This window comes from Talpa occidentalis, unplaced genomic scaffold, assembly GCF_014898055.3.
Source record: "Talpa occidentalis isolate TD23 unplaced genomic scaffold, MPIMG_talOcc4v2.1 talOcc4.17, whole genome shotgun sequence".
Lineage (NCBI taxonomy): Eukaryota > Metazoa > Chordata > Mammalia > Eulipotyphla > Talpidae > Talpa > Talpa occidentalis.
The window spans coordinates 55788771-55805139 of NW_023601754.1; the positions used below are offsets into that span (position 1 = coordinate 55788771).

General features: G+C 59.6%; 3 protein-coding genes across 3 annotated transcripts; 1 reads left to right on the forward strand and 2 right to left on the reverse strand.

Moving 5' to 3' along the window:
* The first annotated feature begins 679 nt into the window (after positions 1-679).
* On the forward strand, positions 680-3108 carry ZNHIT2 (zinc finger HIT-type containing 2). Its single transcript, XM_037517601.1, has one exon. The coding sequence runs from the start codon at positions 680-682 to the stop codon at positions 1868-1870; it is 1191 nt and encodes a 396-aa protein (XP_037373498.1). The 3' UTR covers positions 1871-3108.
* Positions 2021-6291, reverse strand: TM7SF2 (transmembrane 7 superfamily member 2). Its single transcript, XM_037517600.2, has 10 exons — positions 6103-6291; positions 5505-5701; positions 5347-5401; positions 4817-5011; positions 4637-4740; positions 3451-3570; positions 3195-3363; positions 2907-2987; positions 2703-2825; positions 2021-2426 (listed from the first exon to the last, which is right to left on the reverse strand). The coding sequence occupies exons 1-10, from the start codon at positions 6152-6154 to the stop codon at positions 2266-2268; spliced, it is 1257 nt and encodes a 418-aa protein (XP_037373497.1). The 5' UTR covers positions 6155-6291; the 3' UTR covers positions 2021-2265.
* Positions 6292-6319: 28 nt separating this feature from the next.
* VPS51 (VPS51 subunit of GARP complex) lies at positions 6320-14680 on the reverse strand. The gene is made up of 10 exons (XM_037517599.2): positions 14234-14680; positions 13625-13754; positions 10045-10191; positions 9747-9966; positions 8902-9619; positions 8362-8577; positions 7984-8202; positions 7448-7569; positions 7280-7367; positions 6320-6792 (listed from the first exon to the last, which is right to left on the reverse strand). The coding sequence occupies exons 1-10, from the start codon at positions 14456-14458 to the stop codon at positions 6532-6534; spliced, it is 2346 nt and encodes a 781-aa protein (XP_037373496.1). The 5' UTR covers positions 14459-14680; the 3' UTR covers positions 6320-6531.
* Between the last annotated feature and the right edge of the window lie 1689 nt (positions 14681-16369).

The following is a 16369-nucleotide window of genomic DNA, read 5'->3' on the forward strand; positions in this document are numbered from 1 at the left end:
TGAGCTGAGAAGGGGAGGGGCAAGTGGTAGGGAGGATGCAAAAAAATGAACAGATCAGCTAAGTCCATCTAAATCTGGGTAGGGAAATACATGAGTTGGGGGCACTTCCTTCTTCAGAGGGAATCCAAATTCCAGGCTGGGCACCAAAAAGATGTGGCCCTGTCCTAATGGAGCTTACAGTCGGCTAGTATGGGGGTGATGAGCCATCAGCCATCCAGTCCCACCTCCTGTCAGTTCTGCTTTCAAAATACCTTGTATTATCTGAGTAAAAGTCACGTATTTATCCCTAGGTACCCCATCTTGGCCTTCATTTCACTTTCATTGCCCCTTTGTCTCTGACCCCTGGACGCATTTCACCCCATAGGCCTCAGGCAATTCAGTGGCCCAAGATCCGCTAATGCGCATTTGCCGCAGTACTTTGTAGTGCGAAAGGCAACCACTAGGGGGCGAGCTGCGGGGAGCTGCCCGCCTGGCGCACTACCTCCACCGCGCAGGGCGGGGCTCTCCTGCCCAATCGCTGCCTGGGGGGTGGGGCTTGGCGTCCACGGGAGCGGAAATTGCCAAGAGCCCTCGGGAAGTTTTGACGGCGCGCTCGTTCCCCCAAGAGGCGGAAGTGCCCGAGGAGCGCCGGAAGCCGCCGAACTGCGGGCCGTGTGCGTTCGCCGAGGCGCGGGTTGCCATGGAGCCGGCCGGGCCGTGCGGTTTCTGCCCGGCCGGGGACGCCCAGCCCGCGCGCTACACCTGCCCGCGCTGTAACGTGCCCTACTGCTCGCTGCGCTGCTACCGGGCGCACGGCCCCTGCGCCGAGGACTTCTACCGCGACCAGGTGCTGGGGGAACTCCGCGGCCGCCACGGCTCGCCCAGCCGCCTGGCGGGCGCCCTCCGCCGGCTGCGTCAGCAACGCGAGACCGAGGACGAGCTCGAGGACGCAGGCCTCAGGCCGGGCCCGGCGCCCGGCGGCCTCTCGGGACTATGGGAGCGACTGGCCCCGGCCGACAAGGCGGCTTTCGAGCGGCTGCTGAACCGCGGCGAGGCCGGGCGGCTGCTGCCCCCGTGGCGGCCGTGGTGGTGGGACCGCGGGGCCGGGCCGCGGCTTCTGGAGGAGCTGGGCGATGCCCCGGGCGGGGACGCCCCGGAGCCGGCGCCCGAGCGGACACCGCCTGAAACCGCGGCGCCGGCGGCCAGCGAGGCGCCTCCTGGAGATGCCCCCGGGGCCCGCGCGCCCGCGGTGCCCACCCGCATCCCCGCGCTGGCCAGCCTGAGCCGCGGCCGGGCCTCCCCGCTCGTGCGCTTCCAGCTGCCCAACGTGCTGTTCGCCTACGCGCACACCCTCGCGCTCTACCACGGCGGCGGCGACGACGCGCTGCTCTCCGACTTCTGCGCCACGCTGCTCGGCGTCTCTGGAGCCCTGGGCGCCCAGCAGGTGTTCGCCTCCGCCGAGGAAGCCCTGCAGGCCGCCGCGCACGTGCTGGAGGCGGGCGAGCACCCGCCGGGGCCCCTGGGAACGCGCGGCGCCATGCGCGAGGCCGCCCGCATCCTGCTGGGCCAGGTCCGGGCACACCAGAAAAACTACACGCTCGCAGCCCTGGGGCACCTGGCGCAGACGCTGGGCCGGGCCCGGAAACAGGCCGCGTCAACGGAGGAGCGAGGACGCCTCTACCGGGCCCGGAAGAAGTGCCAGTTCCTGCTGGCTTGGACCAACGAAAATGAGGGGGCCCTCACCCCACTGGCCCTTGCCTGCGCGGGGGCCCACCGAGCCCATGCTGCGGCAGCCGAGGAGGTGGCAGCCCTCACGGGGGAGCTGGAGCGGCTTTGGGGAGGCCCTGTGCCACCTGCCCCAAGGACTCTCATTGAGGAACTCCCGGGCTGAGCCGGCCCCTGGTCATTAATAAAGCAGACTGGTGTCCTCTGTTGGTATCCCCCGTTTCTGAGTGACAGCTGTTGTCCCACCCAGCCCTATACTGTGGGGCCCACAAACCATCTCCCAGCTTCCCCCTAGTCAGGGCTGGCCCAGCCAGCTTTAAACACTGGCCCCCAGGAAGGGACAGAAGCCACAGCGAGCATTCCAGAGGTTTATCCAAGGAGGGTGGGCAACCCCTCCACCCCATTTTTGAGCACTGGCTTCGTTTTTTCCCGACTCCAAACCTCTCTGAGGCGGTTGGTTCCTGCCTGTAGGCGCATAGGGCAGGGTAGGTGCCCTTGAGTCCCAGGTGTGGCCAGGCTTCTGGTGCTGGCAGATGGGCAGCCCGTGCCCCTGCTGCTGCCTTAGTAGACGTAGGGCAGAATCCGGTAAGGCACCCGCCGGCAGTATTCTTGCCAGGCCAGGCCGTACTTGCGCAGGCACTGCCCCTCGTCCCGGGCCTCCCGGTGCACCAGCAGCGTGGTGAAGTAGAGGAGGTAGAAGTAGGGCAGCAGGTGGGACACGCCTGTGGGGAGGGGGCGCTGTGACCACTCATCCTGCCCCCCTGTTCCATGTCATGGCTCATGGGGGCTCCGTGGTGAAAGGTTCAGGGTCTGCAGCAAGTGCTGGCCCCACCCCTCCCCCTCCAGCTACATGGAGTCCTTCCTCAGCTTCCTGACTACTCCCTTCCCCTGTGTGCACCCCTGGTCTCCATTTCACCCCCAGAATGGGCATCTTGCGGGCACCAATTGGCCATAAACCCTTACCCCTGGCATGGTGCCCCCAACCCGCCGTCACTCACCACAAGGCAAGGACCAAGCCAGAGCCATGATGAGGTCTCCAAGGTAGTTGGGGTGGCGCACCATACCCCACCACCCCGACACCAGCAGCCGCCGTCCCGTGGCAGTCGAGATGGTCTCAAGGTCTGCAGAAAGACGTAGTGGGATGGGGCCCCCAGGAAGCCCAGCTACCCCCGCCATTCGTGCACCCGAGAAGCCCGGCTCACCAGCCACTCTGGGGTCAGCGGGATTCTTTCGGAAGGTGTTTTTCTGGGAATTGGCTCCACGGAAGATGTAGTAACCGAGAGCTGGGGGGGAGCACAAACAGGCAGTAAGGGCTGAGGCTCAACCTCCTGCCCAACCCCGACCCTCCATCCTCCACGCAGGCTCAGTCTGCCTGGAGACCCAGGGCCCAGGCCCCGGCTTTCGAGATATCCCCAAGGCTAGCTACATAGCCCGTGCCAAGTCAACGGCTTAGGAGCGGGGAGAGAGCATGAGGCCCCTCTCAGACTGACCGTTGATGAGGCAGATGACCACGGCCATGGGCAAGTGCAGGGGCTGTGGGTGGTGCAGCAGGAACTGGGCCTGCAAGCTGTAAGTGAAGGGGACCCACGCTAGGTTCCCAAAGGCCAGCATAAAACCAAACCCGTCGTGCGTGATGTCCATGGTGGTGAGGATAGACTCCTGTCGGGACAGGGCCAGACCCGCTGGCTTAGTCCTTGCCAGGACCCCAGACACTCTCCCTGCCTTCCCCGCCCAGGCCAGCCTCACCTCATGCCAGAGGGCATCACCCACATAGAGTAGCTGGAAGCCATTGACCAGCCACATGGCGAGGGAGGGACTGCCCCGAAGTTCTGCTTCCTGAATCAGCAGGGCCAGGTTGATGAGGACCTGGAGGGGCGGGGGGAGACAGGGCGGTCTGTCCCCAGCCCATCAGCACCGCGGTGGCAGCGCCTGGCGGGACAGTGGCCAGCCTCTGCCCTTGTGTCTCAGTGCTTCCTCACTAACTCCAGCCCCCAGATGGGCTGTGCCTTAATCTTGCTTTGGGGGCACTCCCAGCTGATTGGCTCCTTTGTCCTGCCATGTGCCCTTTAGGGGGGTAAGCGGCTGTGGCAGGTTTCAGAATCAGAACACACCTGGTTTGGAATCTCAGCTTCGCTCTCTGAGCACTGACCGTCTCCACCACCGTGTGGGAAATGGGGACCATCGTGGGGCCTCGGCAGAGCGTCTGGCACATAGCAAGTGCTCAGAAAAGTTGAGCGGGCAGGCTGGCCTTGTCGAGCACCCCAGATCTCATGCCCCCAGCTCAGGGCCCTCACTAAGGTCTCCTCTTCTTCACGCCAGTGTCAGAGGCAGCTCTTATTTTACTCCAAACACATGGTGGAATAGACCTGGAGGCTAGGATCCAGCTCAGACCAGTCTGGACCAGGTAGCTTCCAGGGTGACGTGATGGAAACCTTACCCAAGGAGGCCTCAGGAAATCCTGTCCACAGGCCAGCACCCAAAACACAGTTGGAAAGTCGTCAAGGCCAAGAGTGCCAGATGGGTTGCTAAACCCAGTGACCGGTTCTAGGTTCTGCCTCTTGCGACTGACTGGCCAGCCCTCCCGAGGGCCCCTGGGCGCCTTGAAATAGACTCTGCACTTGACAGCTTTATTTAAAACTGCACCTGCTCACACCCCCCACCCCCGCCTTTCCCCCAGGCACTCAGCATCCACATGCTCTACAGATTTGACTTAGTTTTCGTCTTTGCCACTAGAACACAGGTTCCCTGGCGACAGAGATGTTTTTCCCATTCGTGTAACTTTGCTCTCGTCGCCCAGCACCTCGGCTCAGGGCAGACTCAACAGATACTCGTGGGTTGAGAGAAGGATTCAGGATTCCCGTCTGCACGAGGTTGTTGGCCCTGCCCCGCCCAGCGCTGGGCACCTTCCCCGCCCTCGCCCCGCCCCACATACCCAGCCGATGAGGCCAGGGCGCAGTTCGCAGAAATACTTGAAGTCAAAGGAATAGATGCGCGGGTTGAGCTCGCGTCCCAGGAAGAAGTCATAAATGGGATTTCCTGGAGAATAAGGGAGGGTGAAGGTGCCGCCAGCGCCTCATCTGCTTCCACCCACGCCCTACTGGGCCCCTCTCACCTGAGTTGCCCCCGGGTGCCAGGGCCGAGGCGGGGGCTACCAGAGACTTCAGATAGAGGAGGAGGCTGAAGAGGAAGCTGCCCAGGGTGGCTGCGAACGCCAAGGGCAGGAGCATTTCCGGGAGCGCAGCGAGGGGCAGCCCGGCCGACACCCCCAGGCCCACGAGCAGCGCGGTCAGCGCCAGCGCCTGGAAGCCTGCGCGGCAACGCGCCATGAGTCCGGGGGCCGCCCGTCCCCCGGCGCAGACAGACCAGCCCAGAGCCCAGGGAGGTCGCAGAGCTCACCCCAAACTATTAGGCTGTCACCTGCGCCTTCAGATGTCGCCCACCCGCGGCTCTGCTGCCCAGAGCAGCAGCGGGCGGAGGAGGCAGGGGTGAGGGGACACGGGCTGTGGCGAGGGGCGGTGAGCCCCCCTCATGCCTGTGCCGGGTGGAAAGGGGGCACATAAGGGAGCTAATCTCCGTGGCCCCCAGGACACCTGGCGCTCCACCCCCACGCGCGCAACGCCAGCTCGAGGGTTCCCCCGGCACCGTTAATGGGGTAGCGCAGATGACTCTTGTCCGTCAGCTCCAGCCCCTCAGCCACCTGCGGGCACGAAGGGGCTCGGGTGAGGGTCGAGGGAAGCCTCTTTCCTTACGCGGCCTCCTCCCTCCACCCGCCTGCGCGCGCCCGCGAGAGCAGCCCACACCTTGCGCGCGGGCAGCAGGTAGAGCGCCGCCTGCAGGCCGAGCCAGGTGAGCCAGAGCAGCTGTGCCCGCGGGCTCCACAGCGCCTCGGGCCCCGGCAGGTAGGGGGGTGGGCCCAGGAGGCGCGCCGGGCCCGAGCGGGCCACCAGGAGCAGGTGGAACATGGTGGCGGGCAGCAGCAGCATCAGCGCCGCGGCGCCTGCGGAAGGGAGGCCATGGCGTCGGGCGTCTGCCCACCGACGCGCCCCCGCTCCGACCCGCCACAGGTGCCCGGTCGTCTCCAGGGACCCTCAGCATCCCCGTCACCCTCCCATAGTCCGTTCTCAGCCCCCTGCCTGGACCTCCAGCTTGGCCCCCGCCCCCAGACCCGTCTCCCGTTCCCCCTGCTCCTCCCTGTGTACCCCACAAGCCCCCAACTCTGCAGACCACTGAGCTGGTGCTTTCTCAGCTGGTCCACTCTGCCCCTCTACCCCCATCCCTCTCTGATACCCCCCGAAGGCTTCCACCCTAGATCTAGCCCTCATCCCCGCTCGCAGTTCACCCTGCCAGTCCTCCCTCGCTGCGCCCCTGGCCCCAGGTCACCCCCCTCTGCCCCATTACCCAGGGGTCCCCCGAATTCCAGCGGGGCTCGGGAGCCCTGAGGAGGGGCCATGGTCTCCGCTCCGCCGGGGATAGGGGCCCACAAAAGCCGGTCAAGGTATAGTCCACCCCATCCACCAGCAGATGGGCGCGGCGTCGCGAAGGATGCGGCCCCCGGAGCCTGCACCTGTCTCGGGACTGAGCTCCGGCAGCGGCCTCTGTTGTCTAGAGGTCCTCGGGGCCCCGCCCCCGGCCCATCCTGGGCCCAGCAGACCAGCCAATCGGCTCCGGGGGCGGATCCGAAGAGCGCGCCGCTGAGGCCCGGGTCCCCAAACTCCACCCCCGGAAAGCCACGCCCCGCAAGCCTGGCGGTGGAAGCAACACTTCTTTATTAGGCTGGAGGGGACGGGCTGGCGGGTGGGAAAGGCCCGCGCGAGGCTGCGGCCAGGCCTAGCCGCGCTCACAGATGACCTCGACCACACTGGGTTCCATGGGCACTGGGTCCGGGCAGCGAAGGGCAGCCGAGGCCACCACTTCGTCCAGCAGCAAGTGGACGAGCTCCTCGTCGGCCACGAAGCGCCACAGGTAGAGCTGCAGGAAGTGGCAGTCCACCTGCACCTGCTGCAGCCCAAAGCGCCCAAAGGTGCGCAGCCGCACACACTCCAGCAGCGTCTTCAGGCTGATCTTGATGATGCCAGTGAGGACGGACACCTGCGGGCGGGGACACGGAGCTGCTGCTGTCAGGGGAGATGCGCGGGAAAGGCGCTAGATCCCTGAGGGAGGGCACCCACGTTCTAGGCAGGGGCGGGAGACAAGCTGCCAGTAGCTTGGATGGAGTGGATGCAGGTAAGGGGGGAGAAGAGACACAATGTTAGCACACCAGCTGGAGGGGAGGGACAGAGGGTCCAGCCACCAGGGGCAGACAGAGGGGTCGGCACCTGATCGTGAGCTGGGTTGGGGCAGGGACTAAGAATCTCCAGGGAGACCCCAGGACTACTGGGGACAAGGGCACGAGCCAGGCTGGGCACCGCGAGGCGAGGGCACAGGGCCATGGGATGGAGATGGTGAGTCTCTGGGCTACCACTGGAAATGCCTAGAAACCACCCTCAGAGACAGAGACTGGGGGGACAGCCTAAGGCTCCTGGGGTTGCTGCAGCCAAGCAGCCCCTGGAAGGTGGGGTCACTAGGGACTTCAGACCTTGTTGAACTCCACCGGGCTGAACACGTCAATCCGCTCAGAGAACAGCTTCTGGATGTTGCTCAAGAGGTTAGTGTCCATTGGGGCGCTGGATGGGAGGAGACAGCAATCAGAGCCTGTCTTCCTCTGTCCACTCCTCTGGGGGCTACCCTACCCTACCAGCCAGACCTGGGTGTGTAGCTGGGTGCATAGCGGCCCTGCTGCCGAGAGCTGCTGTACACGGAGAAGGTCCTCTTGCTGGAGTCGCTGCTCTGGGCCTTGCGCACGCCCTCTTCGTACAGGAGCCCCACCTGGTGGCGAGGGGAGGTACTGAGCGGAGGAAACCTCTGGCCCACCAGGAACCTGGGCGGGGCCCACGGAGGCACTAAAGTCACGCCCTCATTTGTCACAAAAATCACATCTGTTAGGAAAACCACAGGGTATATAATTCCCAGAATCTGCTTAGAGCCCAGTCACTACTCACAAAACCAATGGTGTGGGGCAAAGGTGGGACCTAATAATTGGTGCCCAGGCCCAATCTCAGCCCTGGACTTCCTGGGAAACAGCTTCCTCTGAGGTGAAATGGAGCAACGAGGCCACAACCCAGGTCTGAGGAAGACATGGATGCAGGCCTTGGCCAGCCCCAGCTGTCTGGATCCTCAGAGGGTTATCCCCCAGCATGCCCAGCCCACATCAGGGCCCCATCCGCCAGCCAGGGGCAGCACCTGCACATCAATGGCCGTAGTGTCCTCCACCACCCGCTTCATGACAGCGCGCACATTCCGGGGCTCCAGGGTGCTGAGCCAGTCCCGCGTCTCCACACTCTTGCGCAGCATCTGTGATATGACCAGGCCCTGCACCTTCACATAGTGGGTCAGCAGTCGCCGTGCTGTCTCCCTGGCCTCCGCACACAGTGTGCTCACGGGCGTCACTGGAGACTGGTCCTGAGCCAGGGACAGAGGACAGAGAAGCAGAGGGTAGTGGGGCAGCTCAGGGGCCTCTACAGCAGGAGCGGATAGAGGCTGGGAGGTTGGGTTGGGCAGAGGCAGCTGGCACCACCCAGCCTCCCGTGTCCCCAGCCCTGCTCTGAGCTGGCAGTTCACCTGCACCAGAAACTGCTCATCAGTGAGGGTGAGGATGTAGGAAATGGTGGCCGTCTCATAGTCCAGGCAGAGGCGGGAGAGCAGCAGGAGCAGGGCGGGTGGAGTGGCACCTCCCTTCTCCCCTGGGCTGTCACAGAAGCTCTGAGCCGTCTGGCACATGGAGCGGATGAAGCCCACAATGAGGCCCTCACGGACACCCTGGCTGCAGAACTCGCCCTGTGAGGAGGAGGAGCCCAGGTTCACCGCAGGGACCCTTTGCTGGGGCCCTCTCTGAGGGACAGCTTCACCCTGCGTGCCAGTCCCCCAGCAGCTCCCCTGCTTGGGGGGAGGGGAGGGGTAGAGCCAAGATAGTGTCAGCACTAGGGGCCCTGTTTACAGATGCTCTCAGAACCCTCCCCTGACCTGTCCTGCTGCCCCCAGCCTTCCTCAAGACCGCCTGAAACAACATCCTGGGCTCCCAGGGCAAGGACTGCGTGCCAGCCCCAGGAAGAATAACAGGCCCAGAAACAGTAAAAAACCAGCCCCGGGGGGCGGCCATACCCGAAAGTAGGGCTTGTTGGAGAAAGAAACCTCCTTGGCGGTGAAGAGGTGCACAGCGGCCAGCGAGGCCTTGATGTGGCTCAGGATGGAGCTCGCCACGTTGGCCAGCAACTCGGCCAGACCGGGGCCTTCCTTCCCAGCCAGGCGAGGAGCGGCCAGTGCCTGGCGCACGTCGGTCAGGCAGCTCAGGAAGGCGGCCCGCAGGCCCTGCAGGTGGTGGCCCAGGCGCTCGCGGGCCACTCGCTCCACTATCTCCGTGGCAGCCTCCGCGAGCCCGGCAGCGGCCAGCAGGGGCCCGGGTGCCCGCAGGCGGCGGTGGAAGCGGTCCAAGGCCCGCACCAGCAGCGAATTGTCACCACCACCCTGCTCCTGGGCCAGGCGCCGCTCCACCAGCGCAAAGTAGCGGCCGCCCAGCTCCCGGGCGAAGGCCGCCAGCTTTTCGGCACCCGCCGGACCCTGGGCCGCAAACAGCTCCTGATAGGACGCTGCCACCTGGCAGAGCCCGCCCACGAAGCCGCTGCCGCCCCGGTCGGTGAACTCCAACACGTCGGGGGCCGGAGGGGAGGGCCCCAGCTCCGCCTCCAGGCTGCCCAGCTCCTCCTCCAAGCGCCCGCGGGCGTGCGCCAGGAACTCCTCGCACAGCTCCTCGGCAGGCTCGCCCAGGGCTAGCAGCAGCTCCACGCACTCGGCCTGCTCCGGGGCGCCCGAACCGCCCTCCCTGCGGGAGGGAGATGCGGTGAGAGCCGGCCGGAAGGCAGGCAGAAATCCTGGGGAAGGGGCATCAACTGGAAGGCGATGGGTCGACCCAGGTGCCCGGCCAGGTGGGGTGAGGGCCCCGGCCACACCTGAAGCGCTGCCGGAGCTGCTGGGCCAGGCGGGCCGTGATGACCTGGCAGTCGTCCTGGATGGCGCGGAATGAGGGCAGGTGCTGGTACTGCTGCAGGACCGCCCGGGCGCGCCCCTGGTAGCGCACCGCCTGCCCGTAGGCGCCCAGCTCCACGCACTTGGTGAGGCGCGAAGGTAGCTCGAAGAGGAACTGCAGCTTCCGCAGCAGCGCGTGAACTCCTGGGGGGCAGGGAGAGGCCCTGTTAGCCCCAGAGAGCCCCGAGGGCGGGCCTTAGCACCGGCTGCGGGTGGGCCCACCTGCCAGCTTGGTGATGCGCTCGTGGCGGTCCTGCAGCGTGGCGCTGATGCGCGCACTGAAGTCAGTGATCACCGCCATGTTGGTGGCCAGCCGGTCCATCTCGTCCTCCATCTTCCGGAAATCGTTCTTCATCTTCCGGATGGTGTCTAGGAGGGCAAGCGCGCGGGAAAGGGAAAAGAAGTTGACTGGATGGCTTAGGATGGTCCAAAGGGTCTCACAAGCACCCTCGTGCCTTCCCCTAAGAGCAGAAGGTCATACTGATGATCCCAGCCCAAGGGCTGCAGTGGCACTTGGTCACAGTAAGGAGGCTCCTGGCTCATGGTGTTAGTGCAGCAGGGGTTTCTGAGCACCCCAGTGTGTCCTCAGCCCTGGTGCTGAGAGGAAACAGGCTGTGGGGCCCAGCCTCTATGCCCTGAAGCCTAGATCCAGAGGAGAGCATGGGGCACTGAGCAGGGACCTGTCCTGGTTCCCAGGGGCATCCTCCCAGCCCAGTGCACAGCCTGGGCAATAAATACTTGTTGATCCTTGTCTCCATCCCAGACCTCGCAAGCCCTTTCACTCCGCCTTCTAGAATATGGTGGGTGGCCTAGGAGAAGTCCTTGCCTTCTGGCCTCACAGAAACCTGCCTGAGGAGGCTGTCCTTCCATACCTAAAGGGCAGGAGCCCAACCTGGGGAGACTGCAGGGCCTAGCCACCTAACCTTAGCCCCTAGATAGTTTCTACTCTTCTTCCCTTCAAACCCCAGCTTCTTTGAGGATCATGCCTCAAACTACAGCCCTCCTGTTGCAGTTCCTACTGGCCTCTGCCTCACCTCTCAGGTCATGACTACTGTCACCAACTTGTGAACATCCACTCACCTCCTCAAATCCATCCAGTCTCACCTCTTACAAATCTTAAAACTTAAATCTTAACAAAAATATGCTCAAGCTCACTCCACAGAGTAAATGAAACTACACAATGACACTTTTCACTTCCCAGGTCATCAAAGGTCAGCAACGTGACGGAGTGCTGGACCGGGCATGTGGAGAAAGGTATTGGCTTATTTGCTGATGGTTATGCAAACTGATCGATCCTTTTGGAAAGGGCTCTGGTAATATCTAACTGCAGCCACCTGTGAGCCTTCACACATTCACACCTGTTCTGTGTATGGCTCCTGGACCTGGGAGTGTTCTCTGAGCAGGATCAGGGCAGCGGGCCAACTTGGGGAGAGACAGGAAGGGTAAAGTGAGGAGAGAAGCATTAATAAAATCATGAAAATAAAAAGAACACACACACACAAATTTCAACAAAGAACGGAAGAACCCACAGTGCTAACACCTGTAGAGCAATTAGGGTTTTTCACATGAAGAGCTGATTATATGAAGAGCGAGGCCATACATCAGCAGATGTTTCGTGTTAGTAAAACAGTCTAATAAAACCACCCTTCTTCTTAGAGATGATTCCATAGAAAGGAAATTACTAAAAAACAGTCATAAAATAGGAAACTTCTGATCTTTGGGGTCAGGGGTGAGAGTTGTTTTTGTCTGTGGGGGAGGGAGAATGATGGCTGTAATGCCAAATCATGGACATATGAATAGACATCGTCTGGACAGTGCTGTGCAGTGTTAAAACTGAATAAAAGGGCAAAAGAGACAGAAGCGAGGGGCCTAGACGCGTGGGCTAACAATCACGTGGCAGCTTGGAAGTTAACCAGGCATTTATTTCATCTTCTCCCAGTGAATCTTTACTTTCACTTACAAACCATGTACACTGTGACAGGACCTCCACCTAGGTCCGTCAAATGCTATCATTAGAGGAGCAGATTCTTGCAAGAGTGGGTGTTTGGGCCCATGATGCACAGAAGAAGGAAACTTGAATCTCACTTCCAAAGAATAAAATAAAACCCTAACCCAGATGATAACCATCTGGATTTTATTCCAAAGAATAAAATCCAAGAACTTAATTGTCACTAAGAGTAAAAGAAAACCTCTTATGGGTGTTGCTGTTGCTGATGGCACAGCCACAGAGTCATTAAAATGGAAATAAAAGTTGCCCCATGTTGCAACAGTCTTTCTGCCCACCTGTGACTATGCAGTTGCTTCTTTTCACCAACTCTCTCCCTCTGCAGGGCAGCAGCCTTCCTGCCTGCCTGGGACTTTTCTTTACTGACCTCCCTCAGCGGAGGCAGCTCTCCTCAAGGCCGCCCACCCACAACCCTGCAGGCCTCTTAGCAGCTCTTTCTGTCCGCTTATGTCTATGCAAGTTTCTTTTACTGTCCTATCCCTTTTCTAATAAACCTGCTCTTTAAATATAAAAAAAAAAAAGTTGTCCCATGCTAAAAAATAACAAAGCCATCTGCATATTGAGTAATAAAGATTACTCTGCATATCCCTGGACTTTCTCAGGCTGGTTAGGAAAAGCAGTTTCGACTAGGGTGAATGATAACCATCTGGATGCCAGGATGTTGGCTAGGTAGGGAGTGGGTGGTAACTGGTAGGAGGCTGGAGGGGCCTTGCTGGTCATGCTGGTTATTGACTGGGGGCTGGCTGAGAATGCATTTTGTGTAATCCATGGCGCCTATCGCCTCACGACCCACACACTACTCTGTGTGTCTGGTTATCTCCAACATCTGCTGTGAAAGATTGCTTTGTCTTTGCCTGAGGGGAGAAGGAATGAGGCTTTTCACTGTACCCTCTTTCCAACTTTGATGCAGATAAATGCATTATTACAAAGTTAAAATGTCTGAGGCAAAGGTTGGCAAACTAGAGGCGGCAGGCCAAATCTGGCTTGATCATATTTGCCCATTTAGTTTTAATTGGAGCAGAAGTGCCACACTATACAATGTGGTGGTTCTTAATTTACTGAGTGTCTTCACAAAATTGTGTAGCTAGCATCTAATGCCACAACATTTCATCACCTCAACTGTAGGTGAAGAAACCCTGTATCTTTTAGCAATCTCTCTCTCCCATGTCTTCATCCCTGGCAACTATTACTATATTTCCCCTGGCTCTGAATTTATCTACTTTGTACATTTAACACAAATGGACTTATACAACATGTGGCCTTTTGTGTTTGCCTTCTTTAACTTAGCATATTTTCAAGGTTCATCTATGTTACAGTAATCATACCTTGTTATGGCTGAATAATACTCCATTGTATGGGTATACTAGATAACGCTTGTCCACTCACCAGTTAATGGCCACTGGGTTGCCTCTGCTCTTTAGCTACTCTGATTAATGCTGTTATAACATTTGTGGACATCTCATAAGGGCTGGAATGCTGTATTTTCAAGTTATTAATATCAAAGCATTTCTGAGTTTCTCTGCGATTTCTTTCATCCACTGACTATTTAGGAGCATGCTGTTTCGTTTTCACATACATCTGAATTTTTCAAATTTCTGTTAATGATTTCTAATTTAATTCCATTATGGTCACAGAACATACTTCATATGATTTCAATCGTTTTAAATTCTCTGAGCTTGTTTTATGCTTTAATGGATTCTGGGTCTCCTCCCTCTAAGTTCCCTACTGGTTTCCCCCAAACAGGGGAAGGAACAGAGGGCCCTGGGGTTGTGAGGGGTGTGTCCCAGTGGGAGTCACCTGTGGCTGAGATGAACTTGTTATAGTTCTCATAGACCAGAGTCTGCATGTCGCTGTCTAGAGCCCGGATCTGTCGCACCATGTCCGTCTCACTGTCCATCAGCTGGGCCAGGGGGCACTCTCTACGCAGCTGGAGGAAATTGGGTAGTTAGTGTTCAGGTCAAGTCCTCTAGCTTTGCCCCTAGCGGCAGACTTTTGGTGCAAGAAAGCCCTAATCCCACCCCTGTCAGGAATCCCAGACTTGGGGTCTCTAAGTGGCTTAATTAAGCGGATTTTAGATCGACCCTGTGTGGAATTTTGTCAGTATTTGAAACTCTCAGCCACCGCGCCCGTGCCGCGCCCGTCAGCGCCAGAGACACGCCCCCTAGCACGGGCCTATCAGACCATCTGCCCAGGAGACCTCAGCTCCAGGCCACCTCAGGCGGCTCCGAGTCTGCCCGCGCCCCCACAGACTCCAGCTCTGCCCCCAAACTGGCGGAGGGCGGTCCTGGCCGAGGGCTGTTCCGCCTCGGATGAATCCATGTTTCCCGTCCCCCCGCACGCAATAAAATCAGAGGCATGACTTAGGGGTGCAATATATTGGGTGCCTGACGCCCCCCCATCACACACCTTGTCCAGATACACTTCCGGGTCGAAGTGTGCCCCGTTGAGATCAGTCGGATCCAGGGGGCCCGGCCCTGCGGGGCGCCCGGCTGCCTCCCCCTCTGAGAGGCCATAGTAAAGCTTCAGCATCCCGTGCGCTTTCCGCCGACGCTCCGGAGCCTCCGCCTCGGGCCCCTCCGGCGAGTCCCCGGGTCCAGACCCCGGGCCAGGCGCAGCGGCTGCCGCCGCCATGGCTTCAACCGCAGCCCAGGGCGTGAGGCTGACAGGAGCACTGGGAGGCGGCACTTCCGGGAGCCATAAAGCTGCAGCTGAACTCAGGCAGTCCTGCAGGTGAAACGTCCCCCTGCCGCCCTGGGTCCTTCGAGTCTAGCGTCCCCCCGCACCTTTCCTCTTCGAGCGAAGAGGTTCCGGGAGCATTTGTGGAACTGGTCGGGCTGCTGCTCTCGGGAGGAAGGGCGTGTCCCGGCCGCCCAGCCGGCACCCCAGCAGGCCGGAGCCCACGGAATGTGCCCCCAGAGGCGCTAGACGCAGCCAGAGACGTCGTAGATGACTTGGGACCTGAGAACGTGGGCCTGGCATAGGCCACTGCGCGTTACCTGTACCTGGTACCTGGTAACTTTGCCCTGTAACTAAACTGGGGTACCTGTTTCACTGGGGCACTGTGAGGACTAATTAATGCATATACAGTTTGCCTCTGGCACAGCGCTTCTCAAGGCCTGGACTTCTCACGTGCATCAGTCGGAGTTGCTATCACAGTTGCCTGTGACGTGTTCCCCCCCCACCCCCCACCCCCGCACCCAGCTTTCTGTTGAAAAAGTCCCCGAGTAGTTCTGGTGCACTTAAATAGGCCGTGCTTAGAAGACAGGCTCTGCAGGTCTCAGACTGATGGGATGTGCTGAGCAAGGAGCCGGGTGGAGACTTGGAGGATAATTCTCAGGATTCTGGTTTGGATGAGATGCAGCAGTTCGCCTGCGTGATGTGCTCTAGAGGACAGTGAATGAACTGGAATGCAAACTGAGGCACAAAGAGTTTGAATGGATGGAAAGAGGGTATCACCGTGGCCCTTAAGACAATTCTTATGATGGGCTGGGGGTGGAAAGAACCTTGTTTAATTTTTCTTTGGCAGGCATCCTGCAGGCCAAACACAGCCCATCACCTGTTTTCATGAGGCCTATCAATTAATAAGAATGTGTGTATTTAATATTAAGTGGTTGAATAAGAATGACATTGCATCACACAAGCGCAGCCTCGGGAGCGCCAGTTCGATCGCCATCGGCGAGGGTGCCGCCAAAAAAAAAAAAAAAAAATTAGGGCCTCCCCGGTGGCACAGCGGTTGAGCGCTGGGTTGCGAGGCTGCCTGCAGCCTCTGTAACACGGGTTTGATCCCCGTCCACCCGCGAGGGTCCCGCATGGCGCGCAGACCTCTCCTGCCGCCCACTGCTCCCCTCAGCAGTGTACTTCGGTCCTTCTGCCTGCTCTGCTTCCCGCTCTGGCTCTGGTGAATTCTCTCACCCTCCCGTGCTTCTGTCTGTACCCAGTGCTTGTGTAAATAAATAAATAAATCTTTAAAAAAAAAAAAAAAAAAGAAAAATTATCCAGGGGTTGAGACGCAACCTATGAAGCTGGCCAGGGAGCAGACCACATGGCACAGTGGACCTCTCCTGAGTCACCTGCTGCACCCCTCAGCAGTGTGTTTCAGTTAGTCTGCTTGTTCTGTTCCCCACTCTGTCTCTGGTGAATCCTCTCACCCCCTACACCTCTGGCCTGTACCCCAGTTCTTATATGCATAAATAAATCTTAAAAAAAAATTATCCGGGGCCTCCCTGGTGGCACAAGGGGCCAAGTCATAGCACAATGAAGCTGTCCACAGCCACTGCAGCATGAGTTCGATCCCTGGCCAGAGAGGTGACCCACATGGTATAGCAGACCTCTCCTGCCTCACTTGCTGCTCCCCTCAGCAGTGTATTTCAGTCAATTCGCCTGTTCTATTTCCTACCATCTCTGGTGAATCCTCTCACCCACCACACCTCTCGCCTGTGCCCCAGTTCTTGTATGCATAAAGATTTATATGCATACAAGAACTGGGGTACAGGTCAGAGATGCGGGGAGTGAGAGGATTCACCAGAGATGGAGTGGGGAACA

Bases quoted from the DNA above. Each gene is read 5' to 3' on its own strand.
- TM7SF2 (XM_037517600.2), bottom strand. From the start codon at position 6,154: ATGGCCCCTCCTCAGGGCTCCCGAGCCCCGCTGGAATTCGGGGGACCC. The intron at 3,364-3,450 runs GTGAGGCTGGCC...CTGTCCCGACAG, and splicing joins GTGATGCCCTCTGGCATGAG to GAGTCTATCCTCACCACCAT. The intron at 2,988-3,194 runs GTCAGTCTGAGA...GCTCCCCCCCAG, and splicing joins GGTCATCTGCCTCATCAACG to CTCTCGGTTACTACATCTTC.
- VPS51 (XM_037517599.2), bottom strand. From the start codon at position 14,458: ATGGCGGCGGCAGCCGCTGCGCCTGGCCCGGGGTCTGGACCCGGGGAC. The intron at 10,192-13,624 runs GTGACTCCCACT...TTGCCCTCCTAG, and splicing joins CAAGTTCATCTCAGCCACAG to ACACCATCCGGAAGATGAAG. The intron at 9,620-9,746 runs GTGTGGCCGGGG...TCCCTCCCGCAG, and splicing joins CAGCTCCGGCAGCGCTTCAG to GGAGGGCGGTTCGGGCGCCC.
- ZNHIT2 (XM_037517601.1), top strand. From the start codon at position 680: ATGGAGCCGGCCGGGCCGTGCGGTTTCTGCCCGGCCGGGGACGCCCAG.